The sequence below is a fragment of the Symphodus melops genome (assembly GCF_947650265.1).
Source record: "Symphodus melops genome assembly, chromosome: 8".
In the NCBI taxonomy this organism is placed as follows: domain Eukaryota; kingdom Metazoa; phylum Chordata; class Actinopteri; order Labriformes; family Labridae; genus Symphodus; species Symphodus melops.
The window spans coordinates 18267336-18289725 of NC_136698.1; the positions used below are offsets into that span (position 1 = coordinate 18267336).

Genomic DNA, 22390 nt, shown 5'->3' on the forward strand with positions numbered 1-22390 from the left:
TGTCTCTCTACAGTCTGGATGTCAGTCTGTCTCTCTACAGTCTGGATGTCAGTCTGTCTCTCTACAGTCTGGATGTCAGTCTGTCTCTCTACAGTCTGGATGTCAGACTGTCTCTACAGTCTGGATGTCAGACTGTCTCTCTACAGTCTGGATGTCAGACTGTCTCTCTACAGTCTGGATGTCAGACTGTCTCTCTACAGTCTGGATGTCAGTCTGTCTCTCTACAGTCTGTCTCTGTGTTTACTGTTATAACAGTTAACAATTGACTGTAGAGAGACAGTCTGACATCCAGACTGTAGAGACAGACTGACATCCAGACTGTCTCCACAGTCTGGATGTCAGTCTGTCTCTACAGTCTGTCTCTGTGTTTACTGTTATAACAGTTAACAATTGTTATAAATACAGCACAGTCTGTTCATGCAGACACAGGGCTGATCTGGTTTCACTGCATCAAGAACATCCGCCTGTAACATCATCAGTCATGTAGAGAAAAGCTCCTGGAGGGGTCATTGTTAGCATGCTGAGCGAAGCAGACTGCAGCTTCCTGTTCCAACAGCTGTGTGTGGAAGCTTTGTTTTAACTTTTGATGTAAAGTCCACTCTAAATCCTGCATTCAAACTCTTTTGATTGCAACTTCAGTTGTGTCAGTGTTTGGTTCCCACAGATATGTAAGCTTCATCTTGATTTAGTGGAGCGTCGGGTCCAAACTAACTAAAATATTGTGTCAGAAATGAAGTTTGATTTTTAATGCCACCAATCCATGAGCAGCATTTTCTTCATGCAGTGTTTAATCCAGTGTTTCCTCTCGTGTGTAATTGTCTCTGAACAGACTAACGGCTGTATAAACCTCGTCTACAGCTAGTGTGAAAAATCTACAACTCCAACAAAAGGTCATTGAGCAGTCCTCTGTTATTGGACGGATGAAATGACCTCGGCCCATTGAAAACTTAAACAAAGTCATTAGACATTTCTGAGGGATGTAATCTGTCTCGGAGAACAAAAAGTGCTGTAGCTAACCTCAGCCATCATCACGCCTTTCTACTTTTATATTGATGTCCCAGTCTGTGAATTCACATTGCCGTTCTGCGTTTTTGGGAGCTTTGCAAAGACACTCAGGCTGACATTCATTCACACACACACACACACACACACACACACACACACACACACACACACACACACACACACACACACACACACACACACACAGCGCCTAACACGCAGATAGTTTGAGTGAGAAATCTGAACATTTTATGGGTCTTTCCCTTTCTTGTTCCTCTCTTTATTTCTCCCTCTTAGCTCTTTCTATTTTTACCTGAACACAGACAGCAGGTAAATGTGAGGAACATAAATCTAAATCATCTGGCGGCTTCCAGTTTTTTTTCTGTCTCTACAAGCTGCAGAACAGATCAGGAACAGACACGTGTGCAGGTTTTCCATCAGACCTTCCTGTTCTCAGTAAATCTCCACAGTCCCCCTCCCCACGGCCTTTATGTCCGTTTAACATTTTCAGAGAAGACTGAAACAAAAGGAGCTGCTGTGGAGTCTCACATGAGCTCATGAGGAGGTTCAGGGTTTATGTAATGGTGCTCACAGTGTGCCTGCAGAGTCTGCAGTGAAGAGGGGATCATCTTTTTATATTCAGTGAGCTTCATTTTTGACTCAGCGTGACTTTGAACATGAGAAACATCAAACTGCTCTCCGCTCACACTCATCAGATGTAAACTGTTGAGGATGTCTCGCTGTGACGAGAGCCAAACGTCGAGTGTGTCAGTGAGGAGAGTGAAACGCGACGTCACTCATCCTCATGTTCGCCCTCCTCAGCCTGCAGGCCCACAGGGCCGAGCTGCGCTGAAGGAAATGACTGGCTCTGTGGTTTTACCTGCAGGACTTTTTCCCTGCACATCCGCCTCTCCAGATCACAAACTTGAAATGCAGCCTGCCGGTTTTGAAAGTCGGAGAGAGAAACGAGAGCATAAAGGAGGGGATCAAAGCAGACAAAATAACATCCTTAAAGTCTCTTTGACTGAGGATGGATTTGACACACAGCTGAAAACAATCCATCAAGGTTGTTCAAAGTTTCTTTATGTACACTTTTCCAGGCCGAGACACAGTCGGCAGAGCAGCTCTGATCACCTGTGGATCATTTAGAGCAGAGAGTAGCATCTTTAATTTGTATTGAAAATAATTCCTGGGTTAATGATCATCAGCATTTTCCTCTGATATACTTTTTCTTCACCCTTTTCTTTTTTTTCTTTTTTTTTTCTTTTCTCCAGGAGCTGTCGAGCTGCGGTTGGAACAAGAAGGAGAAGCACAGCTCTGCTCCAAACGTGGTGGCCTTCACCCGCAGGTTCAACCAGGTGAGACGCCTCCTCTTCATTACCTCCTCTCCGATTCTGACTTGCTGTCACCGCTGCTCTTCATCATCGTCGTTATCCTCACGCGTGGTCACATGACCTTCATGATCAGGCGCAGCCGGTGCGATGTTGGTTCATAAAGGCGTTCACGTGATCTTCGCATCATGATCAGGTGCAGATGGGTTTTTAGTTCTGACTGGTGGTGCAGCACATGCAGGAACTTTTCCAGGTGTTTGTAGGTTCACTCCGTGCCTGAACGTGCTTGTTCTGTTACTTCATTAACAGGAAGTTGTGGGCAGTGATGTCACCTTTCTTTGCTTAATATTCCTCCATTGTTTCAGACTCTTTTAAGAGTGTCTCTCTCTCCTGGAGTATAAAATGAGATGATCACACAGGAATGTGTTTGTGTGGAAACTGTGTGTGCGTGTGATTGTGTGTCATAGCCTCACACTCTGCAGCTGCAGGAGGAAAACGAGCTGTTTGGATCTGGATCCTGGACAAGGAGGGCAGAGACTCCCACCGAGCTCTTGAACCTGAACTAAAGCCAGACTCCTCCTCCTCTCCTTCTTTCTTTCTAATGAATAGGTTAAATAAGATATATTTGCATAAATGGCCTGAACAGTACACACCCACTGCTGGGTTGTGGAAAAAAGACTGCGCAGGTACCAAAAAATAGGGGAAGAGAACGATGCCTGCTGTCAAATTTGAGAAACTCTTCAGGGCTGGAATTATGCAAAAACAAAAACAACTCTCCACTTGACATGTTTGAAAAGTATTCAAAGGAAGGCGATCCTCATTGTGTGAAGATGTCTGATGAACACTATAGGAGATTTGAAGAAGTCCAGATTAGATTGGATGTGTTACTTGATCCTGTTTCTATCATTAAGGGATCTGTGAGATCATGATGTTTGTCTGATCCTCTGTTTGATGAACTTTGAAAACCTTCAGGTTTAATCTTATTTCTCTGTTTAATAAATCTTCCTCTGATTTCATCTCTCCTCCTCGTCCTCCTCCTCATCGAGACACTCAAACGCATATGATGCAGTTTAGCGTGTGTGTGTGTGTGTGTGTGTGTGTGTGTGTGTGTGTGTGTGTGTGTGTGTGTGTGTGTGTGTGTGTGTGTGTGTGTGTGTGTGTGTGTGTGTGTGTGTGTGTGTGTGTGTGTGTGTGTGTGTGTGTGTGTGTGTGTGTGTGTGTGTGTGTGTGTGTGTGTGTGTGTGTGTGTGTGTGTGTGTGTGTGTGTGTGTGTGTGTGTGTGTGTGTGTGTGTGGAGATGGATGGAGGTGAGCCTTACTCACCTCTACTATAAAACAAAAACACTTCTCAAAACGTCTTCCAGGAAAAAAAGGAAGAACACAGAGACGCAGAAGTGGAATGCTACACTGCACACACACACACACACACACGCACACACACACAAAGTAAACAGTAGTGAAGAAGATTAAAGTGTGTGTGTCAGAACGATGGTCTCTGTCTGTTTGTACATCTGATCTGAACATGATGTGCAGACAGCCTCCCCCTCCTCTTCCTCTTCCCTGAGCTCCAACACCGACTGATTCACTGACTTCTCTTTCCATTTTTCTCCCTAAAGACACACATTTCTATCATCACTCTGCATCCAGCCAGCAAAAACACACACACAAGCACACAAGCAGGAGTTATGTATATTTTATGTTTTGTTATTAGACAGATTTTCCTCTGAGATGTTTGTCTGTTGTCACTGATCACTTCTTTTATCTGAATCTCTGTTTGTGTCAGACGAGTTTCTGGGTAGTTCGAGAGATCCTCCACGCCCAGACCCTGAAGATCAGAGCAGAGGTTCTGAGTCTGTACATCCGAACTGCAAAGGTAGAAACACAACAGACACCTCGATGCTCTCTTTGTTTCATGTAGTTTCTAAAACAATATAATGTCTGGTGGGGAGGGGTCGACACAGCATAACATCACAAACCATTTTGCTCGGCAGCATTACAGCGATTCACGGCTGGCAAGTATTGATATTTTAAAAGTTTCTAAATAGGTTATCCAATTCATTTTGAACAAGTCACATTAATAAAGCCGTGCAGTTGCCCCTACATGTTTGAGTCCAGTTAAGTTTCAGCTTGTGAGGTGCATGCAGCCTCTTACTGGATTTACTTTATTCAGTGTTGTTCAGTCAGTGGGCTTGACTCTCATTGTGTAGAAATAAAAAGACACTGAGAATGTTTTCTTGTTTGACAAAAAACAGTTCTCCATTTAGTTTTATTTTGTTAACATATCATGCAGTTAAAAAAGTTAAAAGGCAAAATGATGCCAAAATGATGATTCTCAGCATTTGACAAAATGTTTAAAATAATATGGTATAGTGACTGCAGTATTGTGCTAATATCTTCTGATGGTCTCTTTGCTGTTCTGACCCTGTGTGTGTCTCCTCTCAGAAACTGTGTGACTGTAACAACCTGCATGCAGTGATGGCCGTGGTGTCAGCGCTGCAGAGCGCCCCCATATTCAGACTCTCTAAAACATGGGCGGTGAGTACCTGAAGTCTGAAAACTTCCAGAGATGCGTTGACGCAAACAACAGAATTTTGAAACCGTAGTTTACCCAGACTCTCGACTGCCAGCCCCGAGTCAATGTTCCTCATAAAGTGTGTGTGAGCTGCTGTGAGAACACAGAATAAATGTCACAAGCAATTCAGAGATTTGATGAATTTTATAATTATTGACATAAAGCTAAACTGTTTCACCATTACGTTAATCTCTGTTGGCAGATATTGTTAAACACAATAATTACATGGATCATTTAAAGATGCATAATTGTGTGTGTGTGTTTCTTCTCTGGTGCAGCTGCTGAGTCGTAAAGACAAGGCAACGTTCGACCGGCTTGACTACCTGATGACCAAAGAAGACAACTACAAGCGTCTGAGAGACTTCATCAGCAGCCAGAGCATGGTGTCCTGTATCCCTTATCTAGGTACACACACACACACACACACACACACACACACACACACACACACACACACACACACACACACACACACACACACACACACACACACACAGTCTGTTATCTTTATGAGCAGGACATTTTTCTATGTTTCATGATGTCGTGATGTCACACACCCTATAGTCTGATTTGTTCTGTGTGTGTGTGTTGGTCTGTGTGTGTGTGTGTGTGTGTTTGTCTGTGTGTAGAAGAATGTACTCGGTCTGTTGTGTTGTTGTTGGTCTCTGCAAAGACGTTGCTCAGGATGGAAAATCTCTGTGATGTTATATCATCATACCGTGTGTGTGTGTGTGTGTGTGTGTGTTTACTGCAGCTCTGTTTGTTCCTGTTGTGTATTCGTGATGTCTGACTCATAATGAGATTCAGACGGACATGCTCAGTTGTGTTAAAACAAACGCACACAGAAAATCAGTGTGTTTGTAATTTAAGATGTTAAATGAAATCTGTGTAGTTAAGAAGACAGACTGTTTATGTTGCTCAGTCGTGTGTTTGAGAGATGATCAGAGTCGATTTGCTTCAGAGTTGGTGGGTTTGTGTATGTGTGTGTGTTTCCATCATTTACAGATTGTTTGTTTTTTCGATTGGTTTACAGCTTATGGAATGTTCTGTTTCTCGCTCCTTGTCCTCACTAATATTTCAGTAAATCTCTCTCTCTGAATTTTTCTTCAGCTGCATCATTAATCCTCTCCGTCTGTCTCTGACGTCCGGTCAGCGCTCTCTGTTATCTGTCCTTCACTGATGATGTCCAATCAGCTCTCTGTGTTTAAACTTCTCTTTCCCTTCCTTGGTTTTCCTCTGTGCTCCTGTGGCCTCCGGTCCAGCTGCAGTTTGAGTCATCAGATAAAAGGCTTAATATCAGGTGACTTTTGATGGTTTAAACAGGGGAAGCTCATATTTTACTCTCTGAGATATTTCATAAATCTGTCACACACTCCTTGACCTGTCATTAATCTGAAGCCGAGTCAAACCCAGGTCAAGTTTATAAAAGACTTTAATGTGATCAAACAGGATGTCGGTGTGTGTGTACATGTCATAAACATAATAAGACTATATGGTATGATATGTATATATATATAAAGTATAAATACACTGATAAATAAGAATATCAGAGTGAGTGAAACACTGAACATTTGGCCTGAGGAGAATCACACTTTCTTAAATTACCTTCACACATAAATCCAAAGATATTTACACACCAGCGCTCTTAACTTTTACACGAACCAGACACTCGCTTCACCAGAGACTGAGTAGAAGAAGGACATGTTGCTCATTGTCAGAGGAGTTCTGAGTTTAGGCTTTGGCATTTTGTCTTTTTTTGGAACCAGACAGTTCATTAAGAAAAAAAAAAAAAAAATCACGTAGAACACAATATGTATACAACACGGACTCAGTGATGTCGTCACATGTTTCTGAAGAGATGTTAGGAAGCCCAACAATGAAGGGCGACATGTGAGATATGCTGAGTCAATTTCAGATCATTTGAGTGGTGGAGTTGAGGCAGGGCATACAGCTACAATGCGTCCACCAGTCAGTCAGAACAACCCTGCCTTTAATAATGCAAATTTATGCTAAACTCAAATCCGACATGAAATCAAAACAGATAAATTTTAATAAAAATTCCCCCTATAAAACAATTATTCTGATGTAATTTGAGTCGCGTAAAAATCGAATGATATTGATACCCGTTTGTTACTGCGCCATCAAAAAGAGAAGTCCTAAACACCCAACTCATATCTGTAGTTTTTGGCACTCCTGCATTGGCTTTATTTTTTTTCAGCACCGGAGGTTGCTGGTTGTTGAACACATTTGCTGCAACTCTCGAGTGGTTGACAGGTCAATGTGGCTGCACACATAAGTAGGCAACCAGTGGAGTCGCCCCCTATTGTTCATAACAAAAACTTCTTCTAAACAGTCTGAGAGTAGAGTTAGTTGAGTGTCAAAGAGAACTCAAGACAGCACTGACAAACCTGTCGACAAAGGTTACCTGTAATGATTGAACTGGAAACAACTTAAAATCAAGCGATGCTACCACAGTCAGACATCCCAGTTCACCCAGCACCCTGTGGTATCAGTTGTCACATTTAGCTGCTCAGAAGAAGTCACTGGTTTTCCCTTTAATACACTCAGAGATAAACATAGGGCAGGGGGCGGGGCTTTATGGTCTCAGGAAGCTGGATGGACCCATACTGACCAAAGTCGATGTTTGAGCTAACCACAGATTGAGTCATTATAGTCCGGTCATAAACATCTCCTCCTTCATGTTAGACACTCTGGTCCTGGCTCCGGAGAGGGGGGAGGGGTCAGACTAAGGAAAGGAGACGAGGAGCGTCTGAAGGATCCTCTGTCTGAGGGCTCAATCGATGGGTCGGATCATTAGCCGGACAGACTTCAAAGAGTAGAAACCTCCTCCGTACTCTGCCCAGAAGATCCCGTCCTGAAACTTACTGCGGTACACCCCCCCGCTGTACCACACCCCGTTCAGGTTGGTCTGTCCGCAGGCGTTGTACCACCACCCGCCTTTATGGAAGTGAGCGCAGTTACCTGAGGGAGACAGAGACATGAACAAGATGTAAAGAGCAGCGCTTTTTGACTTTAAACTAAAACAAAGAGTCCCCCTCCATCCCACCTGAGAAGGCATCCTTGTCGCGGTCCAGCGTGGTGAACTGTTTGCCGTTGTGGCTGCTGAACGAGTCGCCAGCATTCCCCTGGTAGGTGCCGAGTCTGAGTCGGTATCCATTACTCTCCGCCTCGAGACGGAAGCTGCTGTACTCGGCGTACACCTTCTTCCCCGTCCAGTCCTCCAGCTCCACCATCAGCTTGTAGTCGCCTTGCTTTGCCAGGTTGTATATGTTGACCAGGCCGAGCCAGTGCTCGCCGTTAATGTTTCCAAATCCTTTCTGCAGGGATGACGAACACAGTTATTTATACAGAAGTTGTTTTGTTTTTTATTTATTTTTATTTTAATGACAGAGGGGATCATGTTTGAAGGTTGATATCTTATGTTTGTCACTCAGGAAGAGTCAGCTTGGACAGAGCAGCAAACTCTTCTACTGCTGATCTTCAGTTGAATCTGTAACTGTAACTTAAAGGGATACTTCACCCATTTACATGAAGCTGTGTATCTTTAGAAACATGGTAGTAGTGTTGAAGTTTTCTTCATGTGATGCAATATGACGCTTTTTGCATCACATGAAGAAAACTTTCAAGCAAAGAAAAACACATTTTTCTCGTCTCAGAGCAAAATGAGGGTTGGATTCACGACCATTCAACACTACTACCATGTTTCTAATGATACACAGCTTCATGCAAATGGGTGAAGTATCCCTTTAATGTGTCGGACACAAACTGCATCAGCCTCATTAATTCAGCTGGATGTAAATAAACTGAGTGAAACATAGAATCATTTACAGAGATCATGGGATCTGTAGTCAAGTTCAGCTGTGTTTCCCTCTTTGATTTCGAACCCTCTATATTTGTATATAGCTCTGTGTGCTCCAAGCTGTTTACACCTAGAAATGACCTCAACATGACCTAATGAGACAGGACAGAGCTAGTGAAAACATTTAGAAACCAAAGTATTTGGCTGTTCTGCGGCGCCCTGATGGTGAATTAACCCTGTAAGCAGTCAGAGTCTAAGTCTACCCGTAGCATCTTAGCAGCCCTGAGCATCTTCCCCTCTGACATGTTCCTGTCCAGTAGCTCTGCTCTGTGAGGAACAGCATTTGGTTAAACTGTAAACCTGTTTGTAAATGAATGACCCCAAAGTTGAGCTTGTTTCAGTGAGGGTTCCTGGGCTTACCTTGTAGTTCTCCCAGTTCCTGAAGAAGTTAACGGATCCGTCTTTTCTCCTCTGTAACACTGTCCATCCTCCGTTATCAAGGCCGTGTTCACACCAGGCCTGGATCAGCTGCTCGCTGCCGTCCGTCTTCAGCAGGTACATCCCGCTGGTGGTGTGTCCAGCCTGTCGCACCTGGAAACAGTCCCTAAAGGGGCCTGGCAAATGGAAATGTCTCTATTGGTCTAGTGCTGCACAAAATGTTCTTAAAGTCTTCAGTTTTTCATGTGAAGAGTTCCTGTTAAACAGCAGACTGTCTGAATCTGCATTAATCAGGTTGATGTACAAACAGGAAGCTGAGGAGGGACCTATATTAGATATTGATTTGGCGTTTACAGCAGCCAATAGAGCGGACTGTTTTAACATTTAAACTGAAATCACAGAACTTCAAATAAAAAGGAGGAGGAGTGGACAAAGACATGAAACAACATTTTTCAGTTGGACAGTTTTACAGCTTTTTCTTTTCTTGGAACTTTTCTCAGATAATGACGCAATATAATTAATGCTACCAACCAAAACATGTTTTTTCTCATTAATGTTGGAAATATTGATGATATAAGGAGCTTGATCAGAACACATCATCGATAGATTCTGACTTCATTAGAGCTTCAGTTCATCTCAGTCCGTCTCCGTGGAGTATAGTGGACTTACAGTTAGATCACATTAGTCCGTCTAATGATTCTACTGTCCTGGTTCCAGTATACAGTACACGCACTGAGGGAGAATATGTTTAATGATAAAACTAAGTCTGACTCCTCTACAGTTGTTGGACCCTTTCTGGTTGTTTCTATTGGACCTTCTTCCTGCTGATCTGTTACGTCACAAACTGAACAATCGACTAACAAGTAAGTGAGCAGAAAACTGTAGAAACGGTGCAAACATGGACGACTTTACAGCTCTGTACATTTCATACACGCTCTATGAAATGTTAATCCCTTGGTCTTGTTTTCATTTTCTACACATTAATGATTGACTTCAGGTCAAAGCCCGGTGCGAGAACCGTGGAACATGGGAAGTCCAGTTTTGGTCCAATGTCAATATGTGAGAGCAAATTGACCTCCAAACGTATTAACTACGTGTGTTAGTCCGACTCTGAGAAACCCAAAATAGTCAGATTTTTTGTCACACTAACATGTTTACATTGAGTTTAAAAGTTCAGTTTCAGTCAAACTGACGCAATAAATGAGCTTTTTAACATCATGTCAACTCTGTAAACTGAGTGTGAGATGAATTAACAGTGAACAGATATAACTTCCTGTAGAGTTTGATATGACCTAACAGGAAATAGAAAAAAAAACTTCCTGTCATGTGTAAGCTGTAAACAAATCCACTGATCCATGAGCTGAAGAAGTCTCCATGTGTTAAAGAAATCTTCATCAGTTTGGTGGTGGGGGAGTGTGAGCATTCAGCCAGGAAGTGAAACCTGATTATTCAGAGATTCATCCTTCAGGCTGACCGTGCTCTCCTCTATTCCCCAGTGCCCATATGTTTGAACCAGTATGAACAGCAGCACTGTGAGGGGCCCCCAGGGTCCATGAGAATGGTTTTCTCGGCTGAGAGTTGGAGCACAAACAGACTCGGCACACATGAACGAGTGCAGCGCCAGGTTTTATTTTTCCTGTGATAATCAGTCTTCATCAGACGTGTCAGTGAGGTTCTTCTCTTTCTGCCACGCTCTTCTAAACACAACGTTCAGGCTGAGATTTAAAAATAAACCCTGTCATGGTCTCCTGCTTTAACCCTCGTCTTGTGTTAGCTTTCTGTTACCATCTCTTATGTTAACGGGTCGGTTTTGACCCATGTCTTAAATCAGCTGTAAAATACACTGAAAACAATTATCTAACATCCAATTTGTTTCTCATCTCTTGGTTACCTTGTTAGGCTTCCTTATCCATGAAAATATTGGTTTTAATATTTTTGGTGTGGGCCATTGGGCCTTTTTTTTGTCAGTATACCCCTCGATTTCAATTTAAAAAAATGGTAAAATGAACCTCAAGAGAATTGTATAAATAAATAAAAGGTTGTTGTGTTACCTGACTATCACTGAGGGGTATTAGAACACATCTCTTAAATAAATTTGTTTTATTTATTTTTTCATTTTAATAATTTTAACTATAGTAACATCTATGGTGTTACGGGTCAATTTCGACCCATGTATATTTACTATTATTTTTCCATTACTTGGTGGATGTGGGTCCACAACACAAATGCATTATATGCAGATACATCGAGGATGTTGTAAAACACAACACCTATGGCCCTGGGTTGAACATCAGTGGAAGAAGCTGCACCCATGTGTCCCAGACATCCCTGATGGGGGCAAGCATGTCAGATCTTGCTCTGGTTGTCAAATCTGAGGACTCTTGATATCATATGAAAGGTCTGAAGTGACATTGTTGCCTGGAAAATATTTCTACCTGTCGATGCATCCCAGAGACTATCAGTGGCCTTATTGCAGGATCTGTACACTCCAGCAAAAAAAAGAACACCAATATAAGCATCCAGGTATTCCTCATCCATGTCTTTCCACATGTCGCCATGGACTTTTTTTCCTTCAAGGTTTGTCATAGCAATGATGACTCTTTTTAGTGACAATGGCATAAATAGCTCAAAACATGTCTTGATGTCAGTGACTCTCGTCACAGCAAACCTTGAGATTCCAGGGGTCATTTTGATGACATTTGCAGCAGCTACCCTGCCATGTAAATCATGATGTAATGAGCTCCAACAGATCTCACCACTTTTGGACTTGAATCTTTCAGCGGGAGTCGCTTCACCACCGGTGACCTCCTCATCAGACTCATCAGATGTGTCTGTGTCTTCTGGATGATACTCCACATTGTCTTTCTCCTCAGAAACCTGTTCATCCGTATCACTATGCTGCTCTGTGTCCACTCCCTCATTTTCAGCAAAAATATTATCCAGAACTTCTTTCACTGTAAATCTTTTTTTCATTTTTGCATGCTGCAAATTGGAGATGTGCACTCTGCAAGTCACCAACTCTATACTGAATTGACCTCACATGTCTGGAAATGCCTGTCGTTGTTTGTTTTGTTTTTGTACTGGATAACAAGGTAAAATGAGAATCCCCTAAAGCTCACATGATTGGGAGAGGAGCTGGCTGTCAATGTGTGTTCAATTTTGGCTCTAATTATTGCTTTATAATCTTATTTTTATAACTGGGTCAAAACCGACCCTAACAACACCAAGGTCATAATTTTAACCAGAGCATTTTACAATCTAGTGAAAACCAAAATAAATGTTTGATTTTGTTGAAATAGAGATTCCTGACAAAGTCAAAAAGCCTTGATGCAAAAAAAAAAAGTTACGTGGTTCTTTTATGCATTTAAAAACTAAAACGGGTCGGTGCCGACCCTAACACAAGACGAAGGTTAAAAAGGACTCTATACAAAGCAAAGTGTGGTCAGCTGATATGTGTTTACTGTGGGAAAACGTCTGAGAGAGACGAAAGAGGTCTGTTCAAGCTGACAGTTTAGATAATATAAACTACTCACAATAAGTTAGAGATAGTGTTATTTACACGAGTGCTTTTCCTGTTTGGTCTGAATTCTAATGAAATAAGTAATAGTTCCTTTTAATATTACTATAAATGAATTAGAAGAACCACCATTTTCGTTACTGCAATATGTATCATGGTTTCCACCATTTACTGCATTGACAGCGACGTCTTGTGCTCTGAGCTGTCCTCATGATGTTGTTCTAATGCGTTCCACTCCTCCACAAGTGCTACACACAGTTCTGCCAGGTCACGTGGGGGTTGGGTATAAGCATCCAGTCTGTGCTTCAGCTGGTCTCAGACGTGCTCTATGGGGTTCACGTCAGGGGACACTGATGGTCATACCATATGAGGCACTCCTTGTGACAATTCTGGCACGATGTGGTGGAGCATTGTCATCCATGAACAGAAAGTTAAGCGGTGTGCTGGTGGAATTGGGGGATGATGATGATTGGTTCTATGATGTCTCTCCTGAGGTAAGAACGTGCAATGACTGAGCCATCTACAATCATCAAATCAGTTTTGCGCTGACTGGTGATGCCTGCCCAGACTGTTGCACCTCCTCCACCAAAGTGAACTCTTGGCGTGTCGCTCACCTTGCCTTCTCCAGCAACACTGACAAACATTATTTCTGTGCAAGGTGACCCGACACTCATCAGTGAACAGGATGGTAGACCACCGCTGCTTTGTCCAGGTCACATGGTCTTGTGCCACTGCAAATGGTCACTGCGGTGTCAGTGGGTCACCGGCAATGGTCGTCTGGCACTCAAGCCAAAGCTGTGGAGCTGGTTGTAAATGGGTTGTCTGGAAACCTTAGTACCCCTCACTTCTCGTAAACAGGCCTGCAGCTGTGTGGCAGTAGTATAATGGTGTCTGAGTGCATAGATCCTTAGGTACTGGTCATCATTGCGGTCCATCACTCTGTCACAAACACTGCTAGTAGTTCTGTGCCTTTCTGCTAGTCTGCTGATGACACTTTGAGACACACCAAGTTCATCTGACTGCCTGCTACCGACCTGAAGGCGCACTATGGCCAGGCGGCACTGCTCGTCCGTGAAGTGACGTTGTGTGTTCATGGCTGCTTGAATGATGAACTGGGAATGACTTCCTGACCAGCTTTTTATACCCGCAGAATGTTGACATTGATGCCACATTAAAAAGGGTTGTCTTTTTGTATTTTTTGGCATTGGCCCCAATGTGTAAGGCGCACTCTACACAGTGAGACCATTACGTTGAAAACACCAAATGAGGTGTGTCTATCACACTAATACAATCGCTCCCTATCTCCAAAAATCACTTAAGTGAAACAAACACCTTATGTATGAAACCCACTGTGTACCTCACAATATTCCTAACTTATTGTGAGTAGTGTACTCTACCTGTTGAATAGAGTTGATTCATGCAACTCTGATTGGACCCGTGTCTGAGGAAGAGTTCACTTTGTTTAGACTTTTTATGGAGACGAGATGCAGAAACGTATCATGAAACATGCTCTTCTGTTCCAGATGAGTTCATGTGAAGGATGAAGAAGATCCCTCTCTGACTTCCTCTTATTTATTTTTTAGTTTGGATGAGGATAACTTTCATTTAGAGATAAACTGAGATTCTTGTGCAACTTCACATTCAGCTTTTCAGCCTTCTTCTTCTGATGACGCTTCAGTTCCGATAAAAAGTTTATCAGGCGTTATTTTATCCTTTCTGTGGTTTGGGTCGTTTGTCATCTGCACATGTTGTTTCTGCCATAACCTCACCCTTCCACCTCACAGTCTCTTTCTTTCTTTTCTGGTTCTTTATTAAATCCACTCCCTTCTCATCTCAGCTTTATGATTCTGAATGATTCTCTCGCAAACTTCAGAGTGAACGTCACATTAAAGCTCTCCAGAACACGTGACACTCCTTTCTTTCTTTTCCTCGACATTGCAGAGGCCGTGAGCTGATGTTTTTCCCATCATGATTAACTTTTGACATTTGTCAAATTAATCTGTTCATAATATTTTTTCTCTGAAGACCTTGAGTGTCTGTAACTGAAGTCCGAAGTAAGAGCGGAGAAAGTTTGATTTAGACATTCCTGTGTGAACAGAGTGACGTCACTGACTGAATGACTCCCCCGACAGGATGAACACACTTCTTTTATTCCCCCGTTAAGTCAACACGTGCTGAATGATTGCCTCCATATCCCTGTCTGGTTGTGTAACCTCTGTCAGCGTTCCCCCTCCTCGCTCTGATCACCAGCGTTATAACGACAGCTCCGACCAACGGACATCTCCGAGTGACATCCAAAGTCACAAACTGCTTTCATATGAGGAAGATCTAACTTAATGAATCCAGCTCTGTGAGAAAACCACAGCCGTGTCTTAACCACTTCCGAGGATCTGACGTCATTGTTTTGTCTATGAGTTTGAGACTCAGGGGAGTCGTCTATCAGATCGTTCTATCAAGATACATACATACATACATTAAACTAAACCCTGAAGTAGAAACTAAATCTCATTTCTTAGAAGTCTTTTTCTGAGTTGTTCAGAGATCAAATCCAAACCTGCTAATTTCCTACACATGCTCCGACACGGCAGCCAAGAGGGAATCAGAGGAATGTATGAGCTCACTGCTGCTGTTGCTGCAGCCACAAACTAAGTTTCGCTCATACTGACAGTCCACAGCGATTGTACTAAAGAAGAATTCATGAGGACATGTACACCGAGGGACATTTGGTCTTATTAGGTCCCTCCTCCTAGTCACGGGTGATCCTTTGCAGTCAAAGAGGTCAGCTAGCACTCTGTGGATCCTGTCAGTCTAACATTTAGCTAACAGGTCTATTGTACGTACCTTCAGAGGTCAGCGTTCCCTGTGGTGGGGGGTTGATCCCAAAGGGGCTCACAGTCGGAGCGTCGATGCGTGATCCTCTGGGAAAGGCCCGGTTGTTGTTGTCTCTCTGTATCTCGTTGGTGAAGCGGTTGTTGACGGGCAAGTTCTGTGGGACCACCTGGACCAGAGGGGGGACCACCGGGAGCTCGCTGCGTCCCAGAGTCCTCAGGCACTGCTCTTCCAGGGCAGAGATCAGTACGGACTGGTTGTTGACCACCCCGGCCATGGTGGCGAAACGTCCCTCCAGCTCCTTGTACCTGGAGGCCAGCCTCATCATCTCCGAGGTGACGTTGAGGACGCGGTTCTCGAGCTGAGCCAGCTCCAGAGAGTTGTCCCTCTTCCGGATGATCTCATGCAGCAGCTGCATGTAGAGCTGCGTCACTCTGGAGTTCATGTTCCTGCTCTCTTTCCTCAGTAGCTTCATCTCGTTCACCATGTTCCCGTCCACGTCCACCACCAGCTGCAGTGTCTCAATCTCACGCCGCTGCTTGTTCAGCACCTCCCTCACATCGGCCATGTCCATGCGGGTCACCCTGTCCTTGTCGGGCTCGGGGCCGGTGGTGCTGGCACAGATGGGACCTGTGGACGGATTTAAGAGGTTCAGGAGAGAACATAGAAGGTCATAGTGGATGTGTTTATTAAAAGAAGAATTCTAACCTGTGATCCTCTGTTCAGGAACCAGGAAGGTGTATGAACACTTCTTGGTGTCAGGGTTGATGGGCGCTCTTTTGCTCCTGTTCAGAGGGAGTCCTGAGGTCCTCCGGGCCTCCCTGGAGCTCCTGCAGGAACTCTGTCCCCAGAGGGAGAGACAGAGGAGTGCACACAGGCTCCACGTCAACCTCGTCATGGCTGCAGGCTGCTCTGATGGAGAGATGGACAGTTCTGGTGGTCTCCTGAGTCCCTCCCTATGATGTGTGAAACAGACCGGTCTTTGTGATCATTGGCTAACAAAAGGGCAGGGCTGCTGTTTATCGTGTGTTCACAGGAAATGGCTGCAAGAGCAGTGAAACAGAGAAGGGTCTGACACGTTAAGATACACACAGTCGGTCAGTGTGTTGGCTCAGCTCAAGGTTAGCGCTCGGCTCTTTGTGCTGTTTGTCTGATTGAATAAGAGAAGTATTGTCTGTCAGCCCAGAGGACCACGTCTGCTTTCTGTCTCGGTCAGCTTCCTCTGCTGACTGAACGATTTCTCCGAGCTTCAACTCCACCTCGTTCAAAAAAAAGTTCAATGTCAATCCTATGAAGCTTTATTGGCATGAATGTTGCTTTACCAATGTTACCAAAGCATCCGCGCAATACAAAACTATGACAACAACCCTCAATGGAGTTGACTCTTTATCTCTGTTACTGTAACAATGACATCATTCGTTCCCATCCTCTGATGCTCACAGTATGAACCTTAACGTCTACTTCCACCGAAGAACCAGTCCAGTGACTCTATAACAGAACCAGGCACTTTTCAGCCAGCTGAGTTTGGTTCATACTGTAGTTCTGTCAAACTGAAAACAGGCAGTAAGCGTGTTATGTCGGAGAAATATTATTAACCCACGACGATATTTATTTTTATTATTTTTTTTTTTTTGGGTTTCCCTCCAAGATCACAATCGTAGAAGGAACGATCTCTGCTTGTTCTTGATGCCTCCTACATGTTTCAGGTTATGTTTGACATGTTCTGACTCTACAAGTGTCGAGAGAGAGAGATGTACTCTTATGTCTTTCCTTCAGTCGATTCATTGTGATTTCTAGTTTTAATGATGACACTTTAAATGCAGTTGCCTAAATCATTTCAATTCAATTAAACAAAAAACTTTATTTGTCCCTGGGTGGCAGTTCAAAGGCAAATCATGTTGTTCAGCTGGTTGCTGCTGCCTCCTAAAAAAACTCTTTAAAAAGGAGGTTGTGTTCTTTGAGCCACTTTATGAAAGATAAAATACTTTCATATAACCAACAAATGGAAAGAAGCGACGATGACCGACCTCGGTTGTTATTTTAAATAAACCTGTTTTTAACAGTAAAATCAAGACTTGTTGCTCATTTCTGTTCCAAAAACTCCCCTAATAATGATCATTAAAACTTCCAGGTGACACTTACAGAGAAGTATGAACAATGTTAACCACACTCTTAAACTTCTCTGTCCAATCTCACGTCATGCATCAGAGAACGCAAAGTCCCCAATAAAAAAATAATCCAGGAACTCTTAGTTTCTGATTCGTCTGTATGTTCTTTAATCTACTCTCAGCAGCCTCCTAATAAAAATTAGGACACGTGCAATGGACATCATTTGTATTTACATAGCACAAAAGGGTATAAAATATTCTTAGATAAATATGTGAAGTATTTAAAGTAAGAAAAACTTTTGCTCTTTGACATATAAAGGGTTTCCTTCAGAATACTTCAGTACAGAGAATAGAAACGATACAGTCGTGAAATCATTTATGTACCTTAGGTAAACTGTACAGCACAGTTTACCTTCATCCTATAAGAGAAAGTGAGAGGACTGTGCACAAACACACTCAGTGTGATCTGAGTTTCTCCAGATAGTTGCTCCGTCTGTCTCTGTTCATTTCTGCTCCGTCCTGATCCTCTTCACTCAGTGCCTCATTTTTCAGTCCATTCCCCATCCTTGATCTGACCCTGTGTCTCCCTGTGTGACGTTGTTGTGGTCGACAGAAATTCTTCCATGTGTGTCTCTTGGAGGGGGGGGGGGGAGTGAGCATGTGTGTTTGCGTGACCATCCAGAGACATTTTTCTTTCTAATGCTGCCGTGTTTTTCTGTAACAGACAGTGTATCCTCGCTGGACTCTGAGCTGATGACTTTAGCAGCACTGTCAGACCATCACTGCGTGGGAGGGAGGGGGGCACAGAGTCACCCCTCCCTCTCTCAGTCATCATCATTTACCTCAAGAGAAGCAGCATCCATCGGCTGGAGAGCTTTCATCTCCCTGTCTTCTGTCCTACCCCCTCGTCTCCTCCCTGTGCTCTGCACCCACACTTTTTCACATTTGGGGTCCTTATAGCCTGACTTCCTCTGGGGTTCCTCTGATGTCCTCTTGGATTGGAGGTTTTCCTAGACCCTGATTTACTCGAGATTCTTCTGGACCCTGGATTACTTCACGTTTAGGGTTGTTCTCAGAACTTCAAGAATGCAGCAGTCAAATATGTGAATGGGGATTGCTGAAAACATACTCTAACAGTGATGTGGTCCTGCCATGGTTGCAGAATTTAAATGTCAGCACCCCCCTCCCAGTCGCTCGCTGCTCATTTCCTGAATATTTAAACTTCAGGAAGTTTTCAGGAATTGTGTGTGAAAGCACTCTATGTTGCAGCAGCAGATCGAAGGCATGGACAGAGGCATTACGGTATAGAGCCTTTAAGATTCACTAAGGCTGAATTGTTCAGATCGACTGACCAACTGCTGTGTTTAACTTCAGTGTGAGTTATAGACAGTTGTATCTCACTCAGTCTAATAGTGTAGAAACAGATCTTCATCAGTGTCTATCAGTGAGACTTGTCTCTGATTAATATGTGATGTCTGCAGTGTTTGAGGTCAACACGTGAGCTGATTCTCTGTGGCCTACTGGGATGTATTCTCCCTAAAACACACACACACACACACACACACACACACACACACACACACACACACACACACACACACACACACACACACACACACACACACACACACACACACACACACACACACACACACACACACACACACACACACACACACACACACACACACACGTGCAAAACTGTCTGATGACAGTGATTGTCCTTTACTCCTCACAGGGGTAATTCATAAGACTCATTAACATTCTGTTGGACTTGAAGGTGTATTGAGCTGGTTGGTTGAACACTTTAATGAGTGTTTGTGGTCACATGACATGTGAGTCTGAGGCTTCAGGTCACTGTGTGTGCGATTGAGTGCACGTACGTATCCATTATACCAGTATAAAGTACGAATACATGCACCATCACGTGCCTTATGATGAGGTCATCATTTTGCATTGAAAGAAAATGGTGGGGAACTATTCAGTAAAGCTTGTAGAGTGCTACTTTGATTGAAAAGACTGTCATTTCATTAAAACAAAAAAACCCAAGTGACCAGAGGAGGTGGACAGATAGACTAGTGGGCTGATCTGTAATTCATAACCATCAACGTTACCACAGACTGCACAACTAGAGTACATGTAGCGAGCAGGATTACAGACATGGTGAAAACTAATGTTACTGAAGGAGCTACAGCTGCACACAAACTGACTGACGCTGTAGAAAACATCACCAAGGAACACTGTTTAAACCTCTTTGAACTCTCAGAGACTTCTAAATGAGACTGATATACCAGTGAGACTCACACAGGGGAGACTCACATTTTGGATTGTACAATAAAATTTCAATTCAATTACCGGTAATGGTTAAAAAAGACAAATGTTTTTCACTTTTATAACCTGCCAAACTGACGTTCTGGGAACCCCCCCCCCCCCTTCTTTCCTGCTCCAGTGAAACTCTACACATGTGTGCTGATGGGGGGGTTCAGAGGTCAGTATGTGGGATTAGGCTGCAGCCCCACCTTTCCTCTAGCGCCCCCCCCAACACCACCCACCAGCACGCAATCAATCGCTCTTTGTAGAGCCCCCTCCCTGAACAACACACACACACACCATTCTTAACTCCACATCGTTCATACTTTGTCAAGATAAGGTCTCCGCACCACCACACCCTCCTGCTTCACCCCTCACTCCCCCTCTTACCTCCTTTTCCCCCTGAGGGAGTGTCACTAACGCACACACATGTTCATGGGTTTGTGCGTATCAACCTGTACATTCAGGACACCAGAGCAGTGTTCACTCGCGCTTTCCTGACAACCTTCAGAACGTTTAAGTTTGTCCCTCATCTGGCTGTTTAACCTCTCTCTCAATAGTCAAGACAGGACAGAAAAAGAAGGAAGGGGTGATTACGCTATGCTGTGTGTAGTTGGAGACATTAGAATAACAGAACAGAAAACATAATGCAGAAGTTTTATGACATGCACAACACCAGTTGGAGGATATAAACTTCTTAACGCCCTCCCCTTCACTCACAGTAAATTTCCCGGGAATATTTTCTACAAAAAATTGTTTCCAAGGGTTTTATTCATGTGTGAAAGCAGCTTCTGACTGTTTTATTTCTGCTCTGACTCCAACTCCTCTGCACATGCTTCCTATTAGTGCCCCCCCCTGTCGCCCCCCCATCGGTGACCTCCTGTCTGAACTCTCCTCTCTGTTCTGACCCGTCCACTCAGCTGCGTCCCTCAGCTCTCATTAGAGGCTTTAAACGAGCTGCAGAAACACACACACACACACACACACACACACACACACACACACACACACACACACACACACACACACACACACACACACACACACACGCTCCAGACCCTACACACACACACACACACACACACACACACACACACACACACACTCCAGACCCTACACAGACACACACACTCATGATTTGTGTTATTTATGATGCCTGTTTCTCTGATAGAATCAGAGGTCTCGAATCTATCCTCAGGTCGGCTCTTCAGTCTCAAACAGTACAGCTGAGGGAGCCATGAGTGACTTACAGACTGCTGTGATGTTATCAGGAGTTTACTCGTGTAATGACCCATTTAAAGGTTTCCCTCTGACCTGCCCCCGCACACACACACACCTACACACACACACACACCTACACACACACACACACACCTACACACCTACACACACACACTCACACACTCACACTCACACTCTCACTCACTCACTCTCAGTTGAAGGCAGTGTCTACAGCTGAATGTTCTGTGTGCGTTGATGTTCAGATTCATGACTTCAGTTCAGGAGATGTTTTCTTAAACTTCTGACGTTCCCTCGTTTCTCTGTTTACTTCAGTGCATCGGCTGTTTGAAGCTCCGTGTGCGTGCGGTTAGAGGATTTGGTTAGAGAAGAAAGCTCTCTAACAAACTGTTCATCTTGAGCACACATGCATTGATGGAGCTGCTTTAGGAACATAAAGCTCAGAACAAATAAACACATCTGACCTCAGTTCACATCAGACTCCACAAGAGTTCACACCAACCATCTTTTCTCTCTCTCTCTCTCTCTCTCTCTCTCTCTCTCTCTCTCTCTCTCTCTCTCTCTCTCCCTCTCTCTCTACAAATACAAAACAACAACCACAGTAATCAATGATGTGGCATTAATCATTGATAAAAGTGATTATTATATCTAATAGAAAATACAATACAACAACCAATCTGCCCCCTCTCTTCCTATCTCTCTCGCTCACACACACACAGAATAGAGTTTCTCCTCTACCAGACACACACACTCTTATTTACCTGTGTGTCAGTGGCAGTGTGGGTTTCCTGCAGTCCTAGTGTCACGTGGAGCTGCAGGATTCAGGTCTCATATCAACTGAATTCAATTCATGTCTCTGTCTGTCCCCGTCTTCTCTCTCACTCCGTCTCTCCCAATGATCAATCTGAGTGAAGTGAAGTCGTCCTCACCCCCCCTCAGATGCTGTCCCCTTGTCTCTCAGCTGTCCCAAGACTGAGACTGGTTCATGCTAGAGGAGAAGGACTTTGTCAGACTGAGCTGTGAGGAGTGGAACCTCCGGTTTTCTGTGTGTGTGTGTGTGTGTGTGGGGGGGGGGGGGACAAGAGGACAGGGGGAGGAGCAGAAGAGGAATAAGGGAGGGGGAGGGTGTGGGAGTTTTGTTCTGTATTTTAGGAGTGGCCCCCTCCTCCCTGTGATGTCATCATGATCTAAAGATGACCAAAAGAGAAAAACAGCAGAGAGTGAC

The 22390-nt window shown here is 43.8% G+C and overlaps 2 protein-coding genes across 4 annotated transcripts in view; one reads left to right on the forward strand and one right to left on the reverse strand.

Moving 5' to 3' along the window:
* The window catches only part of ralgps2 (Ral GEF with PH domain and SH3 binding motif 2), a 48429-nt gene that overhangs the window by 15482 nt on the left and 10557 nt on the right, over positions 1–22390 (forward strand). For both annotated transcript variants that reach the window (XM_079351385.1, XM_079351386.1), the window contains exons 6-9: positions 2277–2360; positions 4116–4205; positions 4775–4867; positions 5183–5309. In XM_079351385.1, the coding sequence (XP_079207511.1) occupies positions 2277–2360; positions 4116–4205; positions 4775–4867; positions 5183–5309 (394 nt within the window). The remainder of the gene's footprint in view (positions 1–2276; positions 2361–4115; positions 4206–4774; positions 4868–5182; positions 5310–22390) is intronic.
* angptl1a (angiopoietin-like 1a) lies at positions 6319–22233 on the reverse strand. Of its 2 annotated transcripts, XM_079351397.1 has the most exons (6): positions 21927–22233; positions 16217–16464; positions 15521–16138; positions 9145–9338; positions 7972–8242; positions 6319–7886 (listed from the first exon to the last, which is right to left on the reverse strand). In XM_079351397.1, exons 2-6 carry the CDS (start codon positions 16404–16406, stop codon positions 7699–7701), a joined length of 1461 nt encoding a protein of 486 aa, XP_079207523.1. In that variant the 5' UTR covers positions 16407–16464; positions 21927–22233; the 3' UTR covers positions 6319–7698. The 2 variants fall into 2 exon arrangements, with proteins under 2 accessions (XP_079207523.1, XP_079207524.1); XM_079351398.1 differs by lacking the exon at positions 21927–22233 and having other exon boundaries at positions 16217–17280.